Source organism: Hylobates moloch, unplaced genomic scaffold (assembly GCF_009828535.3).
Source record: "Hylobates moloch isolate HMO894 unplaced genomic scaffold, HMol_V3 SCAFFOLD_18, whole genome shotgun sequence".
Lineage (NCBI taxonomy): Eukaryota > Metazoa > Chordata > Mammalia > Primates > Hylobatidae > Hylobates > Hylobates moloch.
In genome coordinates, this window is record NW_026652293.1 from 9,981,531 (window position 1) to 10,005,225 (window position 23,695).

Below are 23,695 nucleotides of genomic sequence, written 5' to 3' on the forward strand. Positions count from 1 at the left end.
AGTGAACCACGATCTTGCCACTGCACTCCAGACTAGGCAACAGAGCAAGATTCTGTCTCCAAAAAAAAAAAGTTTTTAAGGAGAATAAAAGGCTTAGAGGTCAATTTCACTCATGAAATCAACATTCCAAAGAACATATTTGAAACTGTTACCAGTTTCAGAACGACCAGCAACAAAGTAATTGAAACAATGAAATGGCAGCTATGAAATGCAAAGACACAGCAGAATTTACAATTTTTTGGCAACTAATTTTATTTATTTATTTATTTATTTATTTATTTATTTATTTATTTATTTATCTGGAGATAGAGTTTCGAGTTTTTGCTCTTGTTGCCCAGGCTGAAGTATCACCGCACGATCTCAGCTGACTGCAACCTCCACCTCCTGGGTTCAAGCGAGTCTCCTGCCTCAGCCTCCCAAGTAGCTGGAATTACAGGTGCCCACCATCACACGTGGCTTTTTTTTTTTTTTTTTTTTTGGAGACGGAGTTTCACTCTTCTACTCAGGCTGCTGGAGTGCAGTGGCGCAATCTCGGCTCACTGCAACCTCCACCTTCTGGTTTCAAGCGATTCTCTTGCCTCAGCCTCCCAAGTGGCTGGGATTACAGGCGCCTACCACCACAGCCTGCTAATTTTTTTTTTTTTGTATTTTTAGTAGAGATGGAGCTTCACCATAGTGGCCAGGCTGGTGTGAAACTCCTGACCTCAGGTCATCTGCCCGCCTCAACCTCTCAAAGTGCTGGGATTACAGGCATAAGCATCTGGCCCACAACTAATTTTCAAATCAGCTTCTGCAAAGGGCCCTCAAAGTTGGGCGGAGTGTGGAGAAATGGAATCCTGAGTAGATAACACTCCCGTACTAATGTTTCAACAGAAAAAACTCCTTCGTAAGATCTAACAGCTGGCCGGGCGCTGTGGCTCACGCCTGTATTCCCAGCACTTTGGGAGTCCGAGGCGGGTGGATCACGAGGTCAGGAGATTGGTGATCGAGACCATCCTGTGGCTGACACTGTGAAACCCTGTCTCTACTAAAAATACAAAAAATTAGCCGGGCATGGTGGCGGGCGCCTGTGGTCCCAGCTGCTCCAGAGGCTGAGGCAGGAGAATGGCATGAACCCCAGAGGTGGAGGTTGCAGTGAGCTGAGATCGCACCACTGCACTCTAGCCTGGGTGACAGAGTGAGACTCTGTCTCAAAAAAAAAAAAAAAAACCTAACAGCTACAATGTAAAACAAGAAAAAGGAAATAAGACATAAAGAAAAAAAGAAAAGTTTCTTTATATATCATCTCTACACACTAAGCTTCTGTAACTTTCACTAGGATAAAAACAAATATAATTGCTATTCAAGAAAACAGCAAGGCCAGGTGCAGTGGCTCATGCCTATAACCCTAACACTTTGAGAGGCCAAGGCAAGAGGATCACTTAAGACCAGGAGTTCAAGAACAGCCTGGGCAACAGACAGACCTCATCTCTTAAAAAAAAAAAAAAAACAAACAAACAAACAAACAAACAAACAAAACAAAACAAAAAAAAACACCACTCCAGCTTTTAAATGATGCTCCAATGACTTTATAATAAATACTATCCCATGCAAAAACACAAAACAAAGATGCACATCCATAAATTTCTTAAGTTCAAAAGGAAAAAAAAAAGTATCTAGGTTGCCAAAAAAAACCCAGTTGCTTTTTTGTTTTGTTTTGTTTTATTATTTTTGAGACAGAGTCTCGCTCTGTTGCCCAAGCTGGAGTGCAGTGGCGTGATCCCGGCTCACTGCAACCTCTGCCTCCAGGGTTCACGCAATTATTCTGCCTCAGCCTCCCGAGTAGCTGGAATTACAGGCGCCTGTCAGCACACCTGGCTAATTTTTGTATTTTTAGTAGAGATGGTGAGGTTTCACCATGTTGGCCAGATTGGTCTCGAACTCCTGACCTCAAGTGATCTGCCCGTCTCAGCCTCACAAAGTGCTAGGATTACAGGTGTGAGCCACCGCACCCAGTTAACCTGGTTACTTTTCAACAGAAAATAACTGTTTGAAAATATGAAGCCAAGAAAAATAATGGGACCTTTCTAAACCCACTCTCTAGAAGTTAATGTAGGAAAAAGGAGATATTATTTTAAAATCTTCATGCTCTCAGCAAGTTTTAAAGGATATAGCATTGCTACAAATGAATATAACACTATGAAAAAAGAGTGGGGCTGGGTGCGGTGGCTCAGGCCTGTAATCCCAGCAACCTGGGATTTCGGAGATGGGCAGATCACGAGGTCAGGAGTTCGAGACCAGCCTGGCCAATATGGTGAAACACCATCTCTACTAAAAATATAAAAAATTAGCCGGGCACGGTAGTGTGCGCCTGTTGTCCCAGTTACTCGGGAGGCTGAGGCAGAAGAATCACTTGAACCTTGGAGGCAGAGGTTGCAGTGAGCCGAGATCACGCCACTGCACTCCAGCCTGGGAGACAAAGCAAGACTCTACCTCAAAAAAAAAAAAAAAAAAACAAACAGTGGGAAGAAAACAAAGCTTCAAAAATAAGAAAACTCAGGCTGGGTGTGGTGGCTCATGCCTTAATCCTAGCACTTTTGGAGGCTGAGGCAGTGGATCACCTGAGGTCAGGAGTTCGAGACCAGCTTGACCAACATGGTGAAAGCCCGTCTCTATTAAAAATACAAAATTAGCTGGGCGTGGTGGCGCATGCCTGTAATCCCAGCTACTTGGGAGGCTGAGGCAGGAGAATCACCTGAACCCGGGAGGTGGAGGTTGCAGTGAGCCAAGATTGTGCCATTGCACTCCAGCCTGGGCAACAACGGAGAAATGCCGTCTCAAAAAAATAAATAAAATAATAATAATAATGAAGAAGAAAAAGAAGATAATGGCGATGACAACGAAGAAGATGAAGACTCAAATTTCCAGCCTCTACCTTCAAAAATAGATTTCAGTAAAGGAAAGAACAAACACTGATGAAAAACATAATAACTGAATTACAAGAGATTACTGACACAACATCTCCACGAATCCAAAGCAAAAACGCCAACATATGTCACTAAGAGGGAAATTGTATATGAAATGAAAATAATTCCAGAAAACTCAGTTTCTATAAATAGAAATCCTACAAAGAAATGGAATTTGTAGAGATTATGAAAGAAACAATATAAGAACATTTCCCTAAATTTGATGGACTTGAGTCTTTACATTAAAGGGGATCATCAAATGCCAGGCAGAACTTTTCTTTAAAGACATCTCTGCTATACACAGACATGGTAAAATTTTTGAATTCCAATGGTAAAGACAAAATCATACAAACTTTCAGGAAAAATCAGATTGACAACAAAGGAAAGAAAATCAGACTTGACATTATTAGACCTCTCATCTGAATCTCTAAATGCCAAAAGACAAAATGCTATTCATCCAGAATTTAAAGGAGATTATGACCTTTAAGTTTAGAATTTCAAACTACATTTCACAGATAGCTCAGAACTTAGAAGTTTTTAGATACAAAAATTCTCAAAAAGTATTATCACCTATGTACTTATACTTTTGAAAAATAAGAAAGTATTCTAACTGAAGAAAAAGAATTTACAAAAAAGTACTCAATAAAAGTAGAAAAAAAAACAAAACAGGCCAGGCATGGTGGCTCACATCTGTAATGCCAGCACTTTGAGAGGCTGAGACAGGAGGACTGCTTGAACCCAGGAGTTCAAGACCAGCCTGGGCAACATAGTGAGACTCAGCTTCTACAATAAATTTAAAAATCAGAAAGGTTTGGTGGCACATGTCTTTACTCCCAGCTACTTGGGAGGCTGAGGCAGAAGAACTGCTTGAGCCCAAGAGGTTGAGGCTGCAGTGAGCCGTGACTGCCCCACTGCACTCTGGTCTGGGCAACAGAGCAAGACCCTCTCTCAAAAAATAAATAAATAAGCCTGGGCAACATAGTGAGACCATGTCTCTCTCCCAAAAGAAAAAAAATTTAGCTGGGCATGGTCCATGCATCTGTGGTCCTAGCTACTTGGGAGGCCGAGCTAGAAGGATCCCTTGAGCCCAGGAGTTTGAGACTGCAGTGAGCTATGATCACATCACCGCACTCCAGCCTGGGAGGCAGAGCGAGACTCTATCTCTAAAAAAAAAAAAAAAAAAGCAAGACAAAACAAAACTTTGTGCCACATATATTACAAACTCAAAAAACAGTCATAATATTTTTACCAATAGCCAGGCATAGTGAGTCACGTTTGTAATCCCAGCTACTCAGGGGGCTGACACTGGAGGAAGCCTTGAGCCCAGGAGTTTGAGGCTGCACTGAGCTATGATCACATCACTGTATTCCAACCTGGGCAAAAGAGCAAGACACTGTCTCTAAATAAATAAATAAAAATTTTAAAAATGTTTAAAACAGCTGCTTTGGACATCTGATTTATGTATGACACAAATAAAAAATCCTAAATAAAGCATTAGCAAATTGAACCAGCTGTATATTAAAATAGTAACATGGTCAGGTATGGTAGCTCATGCCTGTAATCCCAGAGCTTTGGGAGGATTACTGACTTGAGGCTAGGAGTTTGAGACCAGCCTGGGCAACACAATGAGACTCCATCTCTAAATAAAAATTAAAATAAAATAAATAAAAATAACACTACATAATCAAAAAGGTTTATGCTGGGACTAGGAATGGGTTAACATTAGGAAACTCATTATCTTTACTAGAGTAAAAGGGGTAAAAAACAAAAAACAAAATCCTGTAGTAATTTTTGAAAGACTTCAAAAAAGAAAAAATGGTTAAAAAGTGAAGAAAAGTATTTGAAATAGTCTTTTTTTACCAAATAGCACCAAAAAAAAAAAAAAAAAAAAAGGAACCTGAGGTGCAATATCCACTCAACAAAAACTTGGTAAATTATAAGGTACTTCCTAGCATAAATGCACATAATCACCAGAAATCATCAGCATATGCAATATGGTAAAACACTAGAGGTAAACTAACTCAAGATAAATGAAAGAAGGACACCCATTCAACTGTCTTCACCATCTTTCAACACTGTTCCAGATGTTCTAGTATATGCATTAAGAAAAAAAGGTGTTAGGCCGGGAACGGTGGCTCATGCCTATAATCCCAGCACTTTGGGAGGCCTAGGTGGGCTGATCACTTGAGTCCAGGAGTTTGAGACCAGCCTGGTCAACATGGTGAAACCTAATCTCTACTAAAAAATACAAAAATTAGCCAGGCATGATGGCAGATGCCTGTAATCCCAGCTACTCGGCAGGCTGAGGCAGGAGAATCGCTTGAACCCAGAAGGCGGAGGCTGCAGTGAGCCAAGAGTACGCCACTGCACTCCAGCCTAGTGACAGAGCAAGACTCCGTCTCAAAAAAAAAAAAAAAAAAAAAGGAGAAAGAAAAAAAGGTGTTTGGGTTCCTTCACAACCACTCAAGATAAACTGATTCTTCAGGAAAGTGAAATTAACGCTCCGCTGCCCAGCCTGAATGACTGCATTGGCATGGTGGACAGCAGGGCAGAATCCACTGACAAGATTTCTAGATTGGATGCTGAGCTAGTGAAGTATAAGGACCAGATCAAGATGAGAGGGGGTCCTACAAAGAATATGATTATGCAGAAAGCCTTGCGAGTTTTAAAACAAAAGCGGATGTATGAGCAGCAGCAGGACAATCGCATCCAATAGTCATTCAACATGAAACAAGTCAATTACACCATTCAGTCATTGAAGGATACCAAGACCACGGTTGATGCTATGAAACTAGGAGCAAAGGAAATGAAGGTACACAAGCAAGTGAAAACTGACCAGACTGAGAATTTACAAGACCAGCTAGTGGACATGATGGAAGATGCAAATGAAATCCAAGAAGCAATTAGTTGCAGTTATGGCGGCCCAGAATTAGACGAAGACGACCTAGAAGCAGAGTTGGATACACTGGGTGATGAGCTTGTGGCGGACCAAGACAGTTCTATTTAGATGAAGCAGCATCTGCACCTGTAATTCCAGAAGGTGTTCCCACTGTCACAAAAAACAAGGATGGAGTTCTGGTGGATGAATTTGGATTGCCACAGATCCCTGCTTCATATATTTGCATTTAAGTACATCATGTAAAACATATTATGGGACTATGAAATACTGATCTTTCCAAATTTACCATAACAGATATGTTTCTGTCCTTTCTTTGAAGGAAAGTTTAATTACATTGCTCTTCTATTTTTTTTCTTTGAGACTCATTGCTTGGGAAATGCTTTCTTTGTACTAAAACTTGATTCTGGCTGGGCGCGGTGGCTCACACCTGTAATCCCAGCACTTTGAAAGGCTGAGGCAGGCAGATCACAAGGTCAGAAGTTCGAGACTAGCCTGGCCAACATGGTGAAACCCCATCTCTACTAAAAATACAAAAAATTAGCCGGGTGTGGTGGTAGGCGCCTGTAGTCCTACTTCTCAGGAGGCTGAAGCAGGAGAATCGCTTGAACCCAGGAGGCAGAGGTCGCAGTGAGCCAAGATCGCCCCACAGCCTGGGCAACAGAGTGAGACTCCGTCTCAAAAAAAAAAAAAAAAATCGGGCTGGGCGTGGTGGCTCATGCCTGTAATCCCAGCACTTTGGGAGGCCGAGGTGGGCGGATCACCTGAGGTCGGGAGTTTGAGACCAGTCTCAACATGGAGAAACCCAAAATTAGCCGGGTTGTGGTGATGCCTGTAATCCCGTATCGGAGGTGAGGTAGGAGAATTGTTGAACTGGAGGAGGTGGGTGAGATCACTACTGTATCAGAAGTGGGTATTTTGATTCTGTGGTTTCCTCAATACATCTTGAAATCAATAATGAATATTTCTTGATATTTGATGAATAGGATATTTATTTACTCAATTTTTTTAAAAGGAAAAAAAGGTATAAATTACAAACATATATTAAAGACGAGACAGGCTGGGCACAATAGCTCACGCCTGTAATCCCAACACTTTAGGAGGCCGAGGTGGGCAGATCACCTGAGGTCGGGAGTTTGAGACTAGCCTGGCCAATATGATGAAACCCCATCTCTACTAAAAATACAAAAATTAGCCAGGCATGGTGGCATGCGCCTGTAATCTCAGCTACTTGGGAGGCTGAGACAAAAGAATCACTTGAACCCAGGAGTCAGAGGTTGCAATGAGCCAAGACAGCACCACTGCACTCCAGCCTAGGCAACGAGAGCAATACTCCATCTCAAAAAAAAAAAAACATGAGGCAAAAAAGAAAAAAATCCAGAACCTGCAGATTACATGGTTGCAAACTAGAAAATCTATCAACTAAAACAAATTGAAAGTAATAAAAATATAAGATCTACAAGAAGCAGTAAATTTCCTTCATACTAGCAGTAATCATTCAGATGATGGCAGAGTACCATTCACAGTAAAAAGATATACAGGAAGAGACCATTCACAATAAAAAGATATACAGGAAGAAAATGAAGAAGTACGCAAGACCCACATTAAATTAAAAACAAAACCAAAAAACTATGAAACTACTAAGGCACAGAAGACCTGGATAATGAATAAATAGAGGATTAAAGAAATTACTTATCCCCAAAATAATGCAGACATCGAATGTAATTCAAGTCAAAAATCCCAATGAGAGTTTATTACTGGAACTTGATTATAAAATCATCTAGAATCGTTATTTAAAAAGGAATGGGAGGCCAGGCATGGTGGCTCACGCCTGTAATCCCAACACTTTGGTTGGCCAAGGCAGGAAGACTGCTTGAACCCAGGAGTTTGAGACCAGCCTGAGGAACAAAGGGAGACTCCATCTCTACAAAAAGTTTTAAAAAGTAGCCAGGTACAGTGGTGCACACCTGTAGTTCCAGCTACTCAGGAGGCTTTGGCAATAGGATCTCTTAAGCCCAGGGGTTTGACGTTGCAGTGAGCTATGATCATGCCACTGCACTCCAGCCTCAGTGACAGAGAACAAGACCCTGTTTCAAAACGAAACAAAATAACCCAGTGCTTTTCTCCAAGGAGATGGAATTACAGGAAGATTTCACTTTGGCTATGCTGTTTTTACCTTTTTTACAATGTACATACATTATCAAAACAAAGAAAAACTATGGGCCAGGGGCGGTGGCTCAGGCTTGTAATCCCAGAACAGCCTGGCCAACATGGTGAAACTTCATCTCCACTAACAATACAAAAATTATCCGGGTGTAGTGGTGCATGCCTGTAATCCCAGCTACCCAGGAGGCTGAGGCAGGAGAACTGCTTGAACCCGGGAGCAGGAGGTTGCAGTGAGCCAAGATCACGCCATTGCACTCCAGCCTGGGGGACAAGAGTAAAACTCTCTCCAAAAAAGAAAAAAGAAAGAAAGAAAAAAATATGTTTCCATCCCAAAACTAAAAATTTGTAAACAATTATGTACAAGCAAAAATGTCTGAACAATGGCCTTTTAATTTCTTACTGATCCATGAAAATTATGCCTTAAATGACAAGAATGTTCACTCCTTTCATGCCAAAAATGCCTGCTTCCCCACTTACATTAGCTGGTTGCTCTCAACAGGAACGTCTGTGTCTTCACTGAGTTCCAATCTATTACGCCTGTAGGTCGAACCAACACTCAATCCATGAATTAATAATAATGAGGCAGAAAAAATTTTCCTCCTCACATTGCCAAGAAAACCTCTCAGCCACAATTCAAACACAGCATGTGTTTTTAGAACATCTCCCAACTACTGGGAGATTAAGTCCATTCAAATAACCTTTGTCAGACTGGAGACAGCTAGGGTTAGTTATCTCCTCAAAAACAAAAACAAACAAACAAAAAAAAAGAGTTCATTTAAAGATGAACTTGAGAGTCAAAGGATCATGAAAAAAAAATCCATCTTCCATAGCTGAACAATATAATTTAAAAAAAACAAAAAAAAAATCAGTTTTTCAGTAAGATCCAATTTCTGGTCTTCAAGATTTCTTCACCTATTAAGAAAAAAACAGAAACCTTCCCCCATCTTTATTATCTGTATAATAAAAGCATACTTGTATGTAAAAATATAGTGTTTTATGTATATAATATACATACAGATATATACTAACTGGCTTATACACACACACACATATACACAAAAATGTATAGAAATATAACATTTGGATACGTTTCCCCTTTTAAAATGCACTATAAAAGACTTCAGATTTGGGTTCATTATAAAAATAAAGAACTTACTCTTATACCAAAGTATCATGAAGTTATTGTTACACTAAATTTTGCCCAGCCCATAAAATAAAGATGAAGGTAAATCCTTACACATATCATTATGTATAATATGGATGTATGTATATATATCCATCATCGTCATCAGGGAGTGTTTAACCAAAAAAGATAGAAACGTATGGTAATAGAGTAACTACAGAGTGGTGCAGCAAGCTGTAGAAGGCAGAGCAGCATTATAGCCATTCTAAACTGGCACTGTCAAAACACAGAAAGCTTTATCTAAGGGAAAATTTATTTCTTATTTTGTATCAACACCAGTGTCACTGGTTTGCCATTAAATAGTGGCCCTGGAAAGGCTTGCTTACGCAGCCTAGGTCCAAATTCTTTACTACTAATGGCTACAGCTAAAGACTTTGTAAGTATACATTTACTCCAGTTAGTAAAAGGGTAAACTTTTGGTGTTGAGATTTCATTTCACAATGGCATATTTACCATTTAAGAATTTAAAAAAAAAATCAAAAACAAAAAAAACCCCGATTTTGATACATAGAAATGAGTTCTAAACTTTGAAACCAGCCCAGTAACAAAGCAATTTTGATTCTTATGTAATCAATACTACATAATTTCTAGGCTAAATCTTGCCAAATACTATCCAAGACAAAACTAAAATCAAAACTTAAAAAAAAGTGGACACCTTTTACTCACACTTAATACTAGTCAATTTTCCAGGAATTTTTTGGGCAGGGAATATCCCCAAATCTAAAATGAAAAAAAGGAAAATTGGGATCTCACATTAGTTATTCAGTCTGAAACTTTTAATAGACTTTTACTAAAAGTCATCATTTTCTGGCCTCCTACTCAATCTCAGAAACATACTTTCAGAGTAGAAAGGGATCTTAAAATGAGATCAATTTCACTCATTTCACCAATGATTCCTAACACATAAAAATACCGACTGCTTAGTTTTCATTAAGAATTCAGTAGCCAAAATAACCGCACAGTTAATACAGTATTATGGGTCATTAAGTATGCTTTTAAAAAGATTACCTAAAATTACAGAAACAATCTTTGGGAAATGTCTACTGGGTTTTTCCAAGCATGTTCAAAGGGCTCTCATTACAATTCCCATTCAATCTTTTCCAATTCTTGCAAACGTTTTAGTCTGTTTTTACCCAGAAATTATTTGAAAATATCTACACAATCTTTGTTATTTTTATAATATTTTATAAAGGTTAAAACAGTCATTTCAAAGACTAAAAGTATATTTTCCTAATTGTTTTCTAATATTTCCCTTTTATATAAGATCCAATTCTAAAGCGTAACACTATCACACTCAACAATTTGAAAGTATAAAGCTGACCAGTATGAGGAGGCAATTAGAAATTTCCAAATATAAAACAATTTCACGGGTTTTCCTTTTGCCAAGTTGTAATTAAGCATCAGGGTTTTTAAGGAAACAGAAAAACGGGCAGGAGGAATGCCAGCCTAGTGTACTTTTTTCTCATTTCGTTGATTTCAGAGCAATAAAATTTCCCATGGTGGGGGAAATTTTACTTAAAACCAATTACTAGTTCAATCTACCAGGCAGAAAGCCTAAGGCCTTTCAATGCTGCACTATATTTTTTTTAATTAAAAATATCTTTGCTCTCTCATTGGTATAAGCAAAATTTTCAAGTGCTAGCGACACAGTTATAGCTATGAAATCTTCAATCTTCATTTTATCAAAATTATATTGCCTCTGAGGAATTTTCAGCCCTTGTGTGATTTCAGGTTTCCCCAGATGTGTTTATAAAGATAATGATTATATTTAACAACTATAGCTATTAAGATACAGTAACACAGCAAAAAGTTGCCCATTTTAAATGGAGAAAAAGAAATTAAGGCAGTATTTCTTTTTCACTGCTTTGAACAACTTCATTCTGCTCAGGATCCCAGCTCAGAACCAATGTAGAATAATCGTAGTTAACATTTTTCAAGTTCATTTTCAGAAACATCAGTTGTTCTATATTGTCAAAGTCCAGGCTCATGATCTGTTTTGGATGAAAGTGGCTATTTTTAGTAAAGATACATTCAGATTGCCAACTACACATGGGGCAACTTAGATACTGGATGGCAACCTGGGTCAAAGCCGGCCATATGCTTATCTTCCTCTGCCAGTAAATTAAAGGGTCATCACCTCCTGAGAGCTCCGAATACTTCTCTTTGAAGTACTCATCCACAACTGCTACAGCAGAAGGGAACATGAAGCTTTTGCTTCCAAGGGCAACATTGTCTACAGCTGAGCTATCAACAGAACCTGAATTGGAGGTGCCTTCTTTTAGAGATGAGGTAAATGAATCAGCTCCCACTGTAACTGAGGGACAAGAAGCTTCTGAAGTTGGAATTTGGCAGATCTCTGGTGAAGATTCCATATAATTACAGACCTCTTCTGCAAGGAACTGCTTATAAGTTTCTAAATCAGCACCTTGAGGAAAAAAGTCTTCCAAACTGTTTTTAAAGCAAGGATCTAACAAAGTAGCCAAGACGCAGGGCTTGGATTTAAGCATGGCACTTAGTAGGGTATCCGTTTCAAGTTTCAGAGATAAACTATCCACCAGATTGAGGGCCTGAGTAATACCTCTGACTTGAAAATCTTCTCTGAGTTTCTGCAAGGAAAGGAGTAGATGATGGATTAGGGGTAGCACCTGATTCAATCCTGCGGCCTTCACACTCACTTTCTGGGTAGCCTCCTCAAATGGCTTAAGAATATCACAAACATAAGTCATTAGAGTCCACTGAAGTGAGGTGAGCACAACTCCACTGGCTCTACCAAGACTATGGTGAACTGAGTAGCAATGCTCCAAGAGCCATTTTAACATATAAAAAGTAGAAATCCAATGGCCAGTTTCATCCTGTTTCAAATTCTTCCATGGAAGTTGGTGATCATTTTGGAACTCTTGCAGTATCTGACGGGCCTTGACCGAATGACTAAAATGATGACAAGTTTTCCTGGCAGCCACTAACATATTCTCAATGCTTTTGTGCTCACAGAAAAAGTCCTGAATGACCATATTTAAACAATGCAGGAAGCATGGCACATGGGTAAAACCACCATCTTTGATTGCATGTACCACATTAGAGGAATTGTCAGAAACAATGAAGCTAGGGATAAGGAAATTTGGAGAAAGCCACAGACCAATCTGGTCATTTAATTCTTGTAAAATATTGGTTATCAAACAGTCTTTAGCCAAACCTGTAACACAAAGCACTGCCCACTTTCTAAAATCGGGGATCCTGCCATTATTGAGAAAAGACGCAGTTTCCAAAGAAACCCAGTGTACAGTCACAATAAAATAGTCAGTGGATGGGTCATGGGTCCATATGTCAACAGTCAGGTGTATCTTTTGGCTCTGAACATTCTCTAAAGTTAAGAAAATTTTTTCTCTGATACAATCATATAACTGAGGTACAGCCTTAGTGAAAAAGTAAGTCTCTGATGGCAACCTATAATCAGGCGCCACAATCTGCATGAACCTCTGAAAGGCTGGAGTTGAGAAGTAGTTGTAAGGATGCATATCCTCCACAATCATTTGGATAATTGCCTGACTTATTTGACTTGAGACTGGATTTCCACAATATGTTGTTTCTCTCTCCTGCGCATGCATCAGAGTGCCTTGCTCTGAAACGGGAATAGGACTTTCAGATCTATTTTCAACCTCTAACATAGGTTCATCTGAATCAGAGTCACTAAGGTCCTCAGCTGTTAAATCTTGGCTGCCTGTAGACTTTTCTCCATGCAAGGTATCACTCAAGAGATCACTTCTCTCAGTCTCAGCTTCATCTAATCCACTTGCAACAGCACCACTGTCTTTGTTGGCAACAGCCCAATGGATAGGATGTGTGGCTTGCAGGTGTCGTTGAAGTGTTGAAGTCCCTAAGTGGGACCCTGGCCTACCCCGGCTCACACTTCTTTTACATATATTACACACAGCTCTTGAGATGTGCTGAGGATCAGTGTAAAAAAAATTCCAAACGGCAGATGTCTTGGCTCTAGTTCCAGGAATTAAAGCATGCTTGACAATGTTACTTTTGATGAGAAATCTCCCTCTTTCTGCCCTTAGGGCATCAGATGCTGATTTATCATGCTTCTTACCCATTCTATTATCATCTAATGGATCAGTAGGAATATATTCAAAGCTTCCATTGCTTCCAGAAGAGGGAGATAAAGATACATCCAAGGTAAAGTCCTCCTCTCCACTAGTAACTCCAAACTTGTTGGCCCTGGTCCAATGAGGTGAATGCCTTGCTTGCAAATGTCGTTGAAGAGTAGATGTACCAAGATGGCTACCCGGTTTACCCCTGCTGACGCTTTTCTCACAGAGGTTACAAATAGCCCGCCAGGTGTACTGGGGGTCAACATGAAAGAAGTGCCACACAATGGAGGTCTTGGCTCTAGTACTAGGTAGATAGATCTGTTTTTCTATATTGCTCTCAAAAAGACTTTCTTCATCCTGGTCAGGGTCATTGGAAGCTAACAAAGCAGGGGCATCTCCAACAGGCCTCCCAGATCCCAAATCCTTACTAAACTTTTTGGCAAGAATCAATTTTTTTCGACGCCTTTTCCCCTTAATTCGCAAACCCTTCTTTCTTTTCTTTTTAGCAGGCTGTTTTGCCTCTTTATTCACTCCTTCTGCTACCATCTTTTCCTCTACCACATCTTCTTCATCTGTATTAGAATTAATAGGAACACATCCCAGAATCCCAGAATCACTAAAAGCGCTGCATCTTCTGCCAGGAGAGAGTGAAGAAACTGGTACACTTAAAGTACATACACTCATTCTCTTTATGTCTCCACAATTCGTACCAGAATCTGTTAGTGGGTTTATTACTCAAGCAGAAATACAGCTGTTCCTCTCTATTTGCATTACCTTTTCTCCAATTTCTATGGGGAATCAAATTCCCACTGGACCAGTAACTTCCAAGCCAGGTTATTTTTGGAGGAAAAGTGACAGCAATGGAGAACATTCCCGAACTCTTTCTTAGAGGGCTTTAAGGTCCCTTCCAATTTTCTAAGTTCTGAATTCAAATAGTCCAGTGTCCTCATGTTACAGAAGTAAGAACTGAGTCCCCCTTTCCCAGAGTCACAGAATTGGTTAGTAGCAGCTAGAAGCCAGGTCTTCCAAATTCCAGATCCATGTTCTTCCTGCTTCATCAAGAACTATATCTGCTTGAAATGCCTTCACCTTGTAAAATATATTTTTTTATGATGCCTCATGACAGTGACATCAATTTCCCTTAATTCTGAAATTAACTATTTTCAGGAAATCTCATTTAAACAAAAACATAGTGCATCATTCAACATTCATCATTTAGGACTGTGATTTGCCAATACAACCCAAAAAGTCAATTCTGGAAAGCCAACACAGACTCCGCATACTGGTCACAGCAAATGCTAGTTGAGCCCTTTCAGTTCTAACTAAAAGTAATACAACCTTTTAAAATGTGAGTGGCTGGAAAAAAATGCTTTGAGAATAAAATTTTAAAACAAGGTTAAATGCTGCACTTTCAAAGTACTGTTTGTATTAAGAGTTAACTCAAGTTTAGTCTTCAGATATTTTTAGACTGGAGAAGCTTTTACAGCCTGTAAGTAACTTACAAGTTGGACGCTATAGGGATAGCAAAAAGTGAAATATGAACTTTAAACCGCTTCCATTTCTTTTCGATTGATCCCTCCCCTTCCCCCAATACCTACACACATTTACCCTAAAAAGCATCGCTATCTCTAGTTCCACAGCCTCCTTCTCAAGGTCCAGAACCAAGGCCTGGAAGATGTCAACAATATAGGCCTTCCCCATAGGAATCCGCACCGATTATGGGAGTTTAGGGGTGTTCTTCATTACGGTTTCACCAATCCTACAAGGAGAACGGAAGTGTCCCTGTTGCTCTTGACTCCGACGCTGAGGGCCAGGGGTGGGAGTGTAATGAGGGTGGGGAATGGGTGTAGGATACCGGAATAAGGTCGGTGGCTTTCTGTATGTGGAGTTTGAGACAAGCTCCAAAGTAGTGGGACCCTGGAGAGGAATGAGAGTAGGTAAATTCAGCGCCCGGCACTCAGTCTGATTGATTTAGGCAGTGAGGGTCTGCTCAACTAGAGAAACTGTTGCCCCGAAGAAAGCAATCTACTGTCAGTTCTCTCTTCGGGATTCGGGGGAACAGTCGGTTTTCGGGGGCTGCTCCGGGCTCCCCGAGATTAGCGAACACCGGATGTGGGGGAGGGGAGGAAGGGTGGCCGGGAAAGGAGCAGGCGCCGTGGGGGTGGGGTGAAGGGGGTGGGGGTGGGGGTGGGGAGGATGGGAAAAGTGAGCGGGAGCCTGGGGCTCCCAGCCAGCCCCGGCGAGGGCCGCGACCGGGAGGTGGCGGGGAGGGGTCGTTACGGCGAAGCTGAAGGATCCGCTCTGACTTCCCGGGATAGGCCGCGACCCAGGGGCGAGGGGAGGCCGCTGCCACTCCCCTCGCCCTCTCCCCCACCTCCCCGGCCCCAAGCCACCCGGGAATCAAAAAAACGGCTCTAGTTACCAGAGAACAGAAACTTTACCGAACCGATGACACTATCCCCGACTCCCGCTTGCTGCCACGTCTTTCTTCTTGCTTGGCCGCTGCCGTCCGTCGTCCTCCCAGCAGCAGCAGCACCAGCAGAAAACCAAGACTGCCAGCGTCAAAGATGGCGCCCGGCTACAGGCTCCGCTCTAAGGCCCGGCCGGTAAAAGTGCCAGCACGACGCAGGGCGCGAGGGTTCTGGAAGATGTAGTTCCTCTATGAGGCGATGCCTAAGATGGCTGCTCCGGGTCACAGGGTCACGTGACGGGGGAGGCGCTGGGTCGGGGAGTCCCTTGCCTTGAAAGGAATACCTTGAAGCCGGCTTTCATAACGTTTTGTTTTTGTTTTTGTTTTTAAATCAAATGAGGTAATAAGCGGGAGGGCCGCAGGAACTGAGACTACCTACCATTCAGTAAGCGCTCAATTTATTCTTACCAAAGTGTTTGCTTAATGAATAAATCTCCCAAACCATGTATACATTTAATTTAGAAATAAACCGTACCTTTCCTAAGCATGCAATGTAGAATGATTTGTTAGTTTATTTTTACTTGAAGAAGTGAGATTGGGCTTTGGGGGCGTTTCTTTGATTTCTTAAAGCAAATTTGTGTATTGAAAAAGTAATTCATGCTCGTGACAAAATTCCGGAGGGTTAGTTGGAGGTCGCAATCAGCAGTCTCATCCTCGCTTCGTTATTAACATTGTCCCTTATTTTCCCTTTTGAATGTTTTTACCTTTTCCCCCGGTTATAAAAGTAATACATGTGGCCGGGCGCGGTGGCTCACGACTGTAATTCCAGCACTTTGGGGGGCCTCGGCAGGCGGATCACAAGGTCAAGAGATCGAGACCATCCTGGCCAACATGGTGAAACCTCGTCTCTACCAAAAATACAAAAATTAGCTAGGCGTGGTGGCACGCGCCTGTAGTCCCAGCTACTGGAGAGGCTGAGGCAGGAGAATCGCTTGAACCTAGGAGGCAGAGGTTGCAGTGAGCTGACATTGCACCACTGCACAACAACCTGGCGACAGAGTAAGACTCCATCTCAAAAAAAAAAAGTAATACACGTAAGTTTTTTTAGAAACTTAATACAGAAATATATAGAGTAGAAAGTTAAAATCTCTATTAATCTCATTCTTGAGAAATAGCTCTTATTAACTTACCATATATCCTTTCTGGCTTTTACACTGAAAATATACCTAAATATATTACACATATAATAGGAGCCCAAGGTCCCCCTGGGGTAGTGGCTCAGCAGAACTCTAATTAGGTGGCAACATTTTACCTAACTTGGGTAAAGGATATAATTACGCTACTAAGAAAGGAAACACTTGATGATAAAGCAGATGGGACTTCAGGCACCTTTTATCTCCTCGTGTCCTTGTTCTTCCAGCTGCCAGCTTGGTGGTGTGCGAGTCCCAGGCAGCCCAAGACTGGGAATTTATCAGAACAGAGGGGTCCTGAGCCTCCTCATATCTGGGCTTTTATCTCCTTTCAAAGTAAGAACCACAACTTTAGAATCTTAGCTCCAATCTCTGCCTTACATGACAATGCTCTGGCATTGCCATGTCAGCAGACCTAATAAGCAAGTTCCTGGTAGCCAATTTCTTTTTTCTTCCTTTTTCTTTTGTTTTGGTCTTTATTTTTTTGGTCTGTGTGACTTTTACTGGTAACCAATTTCTGTCTGTGCCACAACACCTAGGGTTTTTAAATTTTACCAGAGGGCTCTCCACATAGCTTAAGGGTTTTCCAACTTAGAACTTTCCAAGATGCAGTCCTGGCCTGACTAGTGTGCTATATATAGTTTATAGTTAGATCATATTTCAGTAAACCTAAAGTATCATTGATTGTAAGATACACTTTTATTTTACAAGCCTCTAAGTGGAAGAAAAAAACCAACAACTGCCAATTAAACCGACAGGCCGGCCGGGCAGGGTGGCTCACGCCTCTAATCCCAGCACTTTGGGAGGTTGAGGCGGGCGAATCACAAGGTCAGGAGTTCCAGACTAGCCTGGCCAACATGGTGAAATCCTGCCTCTACTAAAAATACAAAAATTAGCCCAGCACGGTGGCACGCATCTGTAATCCCAGCTACTTGGAGGCTGAGGCAAGAGAATTGCTTGATCCTGGGAGGTAGAAGTTGCAGTGAGCCGAGATCGCGCCATTGCACTCCAGCCTAGGTGACAGGCTAGGAAAGGATGTACATCTTAGAATGAATGAAAATATGAACAGGCTAAAACTATACATATTGTTTTGCAATTTGCTTTTTTCACTTTACAGTGTATCTTGAATATCTTTTAATGGTCATCAGCACTTAGAGGCCTACCATGTTCTTTTTTTTTTCTTTTTTGAGACGGAGTTTCACTCTTGTTTCCCAAGCTGCAGTGCAATGGCACAATCTCTGTTCACTGTAACCTCTACCTTCCGGGTTCAAGCTATTCTTCTGCCTCAGCCTCCTGAGTAGCTGGGATTACAGGAATGCACCACCACGCCAGGCTAATTTTGCATTTTTAGTAGAGACGGGGTTTCTCTATGTTGGCCAGGCTGGTCTGGAACTTCTGACCTCAGGTAATCTGCCCACCTCGGCCTACATTCTTTTTAATAGCTCCCATCCCGCTCTCTGTAAGCCTCTTTTTACAATTTATTTCACCAGTCCTTCATTGATGGAAACAATCATGTTTCGTATCTCTCAAGGGGGGAAAGAAAAAATAATAGGATAATAAGGACATTGAAGAGGGCAAGCTGGGCAGGGTGGCTCACGCCTGTAATCGCAGCACTTTGGGAGGCCCAGACCAGCAGATCACTAGAGGTCAGGAGGTGAAGACCAGCCTGGCCAACATGGCGAAAGCCTGTCTCTACTAAAAATACAAAATTAGCCGGGTGTGGTAGCACCCGCCTGTAATCCCAGCTACTCAGGAGTCTGAGGCAGGAGAATCACCTGAACCCAGGAGGCAGAGTTTGCAGTGAGCCAAGATTGTGCCACTGCGCTCCAACCTGGGCAACAGAGAGAGACCCCATCTCACAAATAAAAAAAAGGCAGAAGAAAAAGCCTGAGGCCGCTGCAGAGAGAGAAAACTAGTTGGGAAACCCTCTAAGAGTCTGGAGAGTGCACATGCCAACCTTCCCTGCCCCCATGTATACATACACAATTCTCAGGGGTGGGGCTGGGCTTGCCCTTTGTATGTTATAAGTGGGGGTGAAGTATCTAAACCAAGGACACAATGCCAGATTCCCCCTACTCATACTGCACTTCAAATTCTAAATGGATTTTAAACAGTCTCTAGACCTCTTCAGTGAGTGACAAAACCTTTTGGGACGTTCAGTGTGTTTTTGCTTTGAGAGCAAAAGTTTGGAAAAAAAAATGCAAAATTATTGAGACAAAATTAGGTTCAAGAGAATATTTAGACTAGAAAAGGAAATCACAACAAATTACACATTAAAAAAAAAGAAACAACAACTCTGTGGCTGGGCACAGTGCCTCATGCCTGTAATCCCAGCACTATGGGAGGCCCAGGCCAGTGGATCACTTAAGCCCAGGAATTCAAGACCAGCCTGGGCAACATGGTAAAACCCCATGTCTACTAAAAATACAAAAATTAGCTGGATGTTGTGGCATGCACCTGTAATTCCAGCTATTTGGGAGGCTGAGGCAGCAGAATCGCTTGAACCCAGGAGGTGGAGATTACAGTGAGCTGAGATTGTGTACCACTGCACTTCAGCCTGGGCGACAGAGTGAGACTCAGTCAAAAAAAAAAAAAAAAAGAAAGAAAGAAAGAAGAAAAAAATATATATATATAATTATTGTCAAATTTGGTACAGCTTCTATCAAGTTTCTTAGATATATATATAAGCACTAAGACTTTATTGAATTATTTAATACCCTCTTGACCAGGTAAGATCTACCATTTTTACTTAATCTATTATTTATTGCTATGTAACAAATCACCCAAAAATATAGTGGCTTAACGAACAAACATTTGTTATTTCATGTGTCTGTGGGTCAGGAATTCAGAAGCAGTTTGGCTGGGTGGTTCTGGCTCAGAGTCCCTAATGAGTTTGCAATCAAGTTGGCCAGGACTGCAGTCATCTGAAGGCTTGACTGGGGCTGGAAGATACATTTCCAAGTCAACTCATATAGCTGTTAACAGGAGATGAGACCTCAGTTTCTCACCCTGAGGGCCTCTCCGTAGGGCTGCTCAGGATATAGGCAACAAGCTTCTCCCAGAGTGAATGACGAGAGAAATACACTAAGATAGACAGTATAAGCTGCAATGCCTTTTATGACCTAGCCTTGGGCATTACATACCACCATTTCTTCTGTATTTTATTGATCACACAGATTAACACTGGCATAATGTGGGAGGAGACTAAGCAAGGGCATGATAGCAGGAGCCAGGGATCATTGGGGTCTTTCTTGGAGGCTTGCTACCATACCAGCTGTTGGTGATAACTGACTCTTCCATTTAAAATTTTAGGCTGGGTGCGGTGGCTCACGCTTGTAATCCCAGCACTTTGGGAGGCCGAGGCAGGCGGATCACGATGTCAGGAGATCGAGACCACGGTGAAACCCTGTCTCTACTAAAAATACAAAAAAATTAGCCGGGTGTGGTGGCGGGCGCCTGTAATCCCAGCTACCTAGGAGGCTGAGGCAGGAGAATCGCTGGAAGCTGGGAGGCAGAGGCTGCCACTGCCACAGATCACGCCACTGCTCTCCAGCCTGAGCGACAGAGCAAGACTCCATCTCAAAAAACATAATAAAAAATAAATAAATAAAATTTTAGATGTGTGGCCAGGTGCAGTGGCTCACACCTGTATTCCCAGCACTTTGGGAGGCCAAAGCAGGTGGATCACCTGAGGTCAGGAGTTCAAGACCAGCCTGGCCAACATGGTGAAACCCCCTCTCTACTAAAAATACAAAAATCAGCCGAGTGTGGTGGCATGCATCTGTAGTCCCAGCTACTTGGGAGGCTGAGGCAGGAGAATCGCTTGAACCCAGGATGCAGAGGTTGCAGTAAGCCCAAGTCGCGCCACTGCACTCCAGCCTGGGTGACAGAGCGAGACTCCATCTCAAAAAAAAAAAAAAAAAAAATTTTAGACGTGTGAAGAATTTCCACAGACTAGCCTCTGATGCCATATGTTTCAAACCTTGTCACTCCTCAATGATTTACATTCTTCCAGTGCCAGATGCTGTAGGGCAGGTTTAAAACAAAATGTGACCTCTGGCCCTACAACATTGGGTCATAATGCTAGATGAGTCACTACAGTGGGCAATAGGGGTATTCTTGAAAACTATTTCTAGCCCCATGAAAGTGACTATAAATCACATAACTATAACCCAAAATAATTGCATCCCAACCCCCTTTTAGCCAGATCCCAAAATGCCCAATAAGGGGAAGGTACTAGAAAGGAGAGCTAAGGGAAAAGAAACAGGGCTTTTAACCATTGTCATTAAAATCTTACTTTTGCAAGTTTTAGAATGACTGCATTGCTAAGGCCCTGCCCAGAGCCTTGAAGGGAGCTTGTGAAAGAAAGGGTACCTGAAGGTTAAGCTTCATTATTTGCATAGCAGATCGCTGGTAGGATGTGTTGACTCTCATATAATCTGGATTCAAATCCTGACCTAGCCTTCCCCCTGAGGCTCTAGTCAACCCTGCGGGCTTTACAAACTGAGGGTAGCCCTGTGTTTGTACTACCCGACATGAGAGATTGGAGTGGGAGAGAAACCACCATGTGAGTAGCTAGTCCCTTCCCCCACAGTGTTCATCACCACTATCCATCATCTTGCCTTTTTGTTGTCGTTATTGTTGTTGTTTTTGGGACAGAGTTTCGCTCTTCTTGCCCAGGCTGGAGTGCAGTGGCGCGCTCTCAGCTCACTGCAAACTTCGCCTCACAGGTACAAGCGATTTTCCTGCCTCAGCCTCCCGAGTAGTTGAGATTATAGGCGCCTGCCACCATGCCCAACTAATTTTTTTTGTATTTTCAGTAGAGATGGGGTTTCACCATGTTGGCCAGGCTGGTGTTGAACTCCTGACCTCAGGTGATCCGCCCACCTTGGCCTCCCAAAGTGCTGAGATTACAGGTGTGAGCCACCGCGCCCAGTTTCATCCTGCCTCTTTTTATCCCTGCCTTTGGGTCTCAGCTGTCTGACGTATGAGAAGATAGTGACTAACAGAGCATTCTAGCAGGAAGCCTTAGACAGGAGTCACAAATAACCTACTAACTGCAGATGACACAATTTAAACTTCTTTCTCTGACTGTGGGATCTGAACTGGTATCATCAAAAATCAACCCTTCTAGGCCTGCCTTCCCCTTCCAGTGCTTCCAATGCAACCTTTTGCTGTTTTACTTCCTCATACAAGATTTTTTACTTGGTCCTCAAATAACATTGTTTCATTCAATGTCATTTCATTAAAATGATGATGAGAAAAAAATAAATCAATTCCTGGGCGAGTACACTGTCTGGGTGGAGTTTACACATTTCCCTCGTGTCTGTGTGAGTTTTCTCCAGGTACTCCAGTTTCCTCCCACATCCCAAAGATGTGCAAATTAGGTGAACTGGTATGTCTAAATGAGCCCAGTCTTAGTGAGCCTGGATGTGTGTGAGTGTACCCTGTGATGGAATAGCAGCAGCCTGTCCAGGTTTGGTTTCTGCTCTTCTCCCTGAGCTGCTGGGATAAGATCCAGCCACCAAGACCCTGAACTGGAATAACTGGGTAAATACTCAGCTTGTTCTTACTAATTTTTTTTTTTTTAAACAGAGTCTTGCTCTGTTACCCAGGCTGGAGTGCGGTGGCACAATCTCAGCTCACTCAACCTCCACCTCCTGGGTTCAAGTATTTCTCCTGCCTCAGCCTCCTGAGTAGCTGGGATTACAGGTGCCTACCACCATGCCCAGCTAATTTTTATATTTTTAGTAGAGACGGGTGTGATGGTTAATACTGAGTGTCACCTTGATTGGATTGAAGGATACAAACTATTGATCCTGGGTGTGTCTGTGAAGGTGTTGCCAAAGGACATTAACATTTGAATCAGTAAGGCCGGGCGCAGTGACTCACACCTGTAATCCCAGCACTTTGGGAGGCTGAGGCTGGGGGATCACAAGGTCAGGAGATGGAGACTATCCTGGCTAACATGGTGAAACCACGTCTCTACTAAAAATACAAAAATTAGCCAGGTGTGGCGGCATGTGCCTGTAGTCCCAGCTGCTGTGGAGGCTGAGGCAGGAGAATGGCGTGAACCCGGGAGGCGTAGCTTGCAGTGAGCCAAGATTGTCCCACTGCACTCTCCAGCCTGGGCAACAGAGCGAGACCACGTCTCAAAAAAAAAAAAAACAAAAACCATTTGAATCAGTGTACTGGCCTGGGAAAGGCAGACCCACCCTTAATCTGGGTGGGCACATCCAATCAGCTGCCAGCATGGCTAGAATATAAGCAGGCAGAAAAATGTGAAAAAAGAGACTGACCTAGCCTCCCAGCCTACACCTTTCTCCCTTGCTGGATGCTTCCTGCCCTCAAACATCGGACCCCAGGTTCTTTGGTTTTGGGACTCAGACTGGTTCTCCTTGCCTGCAGACAGCCTATTGTGGGACCTTGTGATGGTGTGAGTTAATACTTAATAAACTCCCCTTTATATGTGTATCTATCCCATTAGTTCTGTCCCTCTAGAGAACCCTGACTAATACAAGGGCGTTTCACCATGTTGGCCAAGGCTAGTCTCGAACTCCTGACCTCAAGTGATCCACTGGCCTGAGCTTCCCAAAGTGCTGGGATTACAGGCATGAGCCACTGCTCCTGGCCTACTGAACTTTCTTAAATGTATCTATAACACACATTTATTTCAATGTTTAATATTGAATGTTTAATGTTCAATGTTTTGGTCTTTATTTAGAAGTTTGAGCCTGGGCAACACAGCAAGACCCTGTCTTTAAAAAAACAAAAAAATACAAAATTTAGTGGGTCATGGTGATGCATACTC

The 23,695-nt window shown here is 42.2% G+C and overlaps 2 protein-coding genes and 1 pseudogene across 2 annotated transcripts; 1 reads left to right on the plus strand and 2 right to left on the minus strand.

The window, feature by feature from the left end:
• Window positions 1-5,660: 5,660 nt before the first annotated feature.
• On the plus strand, window positions 5,661-6,200 carry LOC116458017 (charged multivesicular body protein 5-like; annotated as a pseudogene).
• Window positions 6,201-9,295: 3,095 nt separating this feature from the next.
• On the minus strand, window positions 9,296-9,394 carry LOC131381769 (uncharacterized). The gene has a single exon (XM_058430456.1). The coding sequence runs from the start codon at window positions 9,392-9,394 to the stop codon at window positions 9,296-9,298; it is 99 nt and encodes a 32-aa protein (XP_058286439.1).
• Window positions 9,395-9,899: 505 nt separating this feature from the next.
• On the minus strand, window positions 9,900-14,886 carry ZBED6 (zinc finger BED-type containing 6). The gene has a single exon (XM_032137549.2). It carries the CDS (start codon window positions 13,966-13,968, stop codon window positions 11,029-11,031), a length of 2,940 nt encoding a protein of 979 aa, XP_031993440.1. The 5' UTR covers window positions 13,969-14,886; the 3' UTR covers window positions 9,900-11,028.
• Window positions 14,887-23,695: the final 8,809 nt, after the last annotated feature.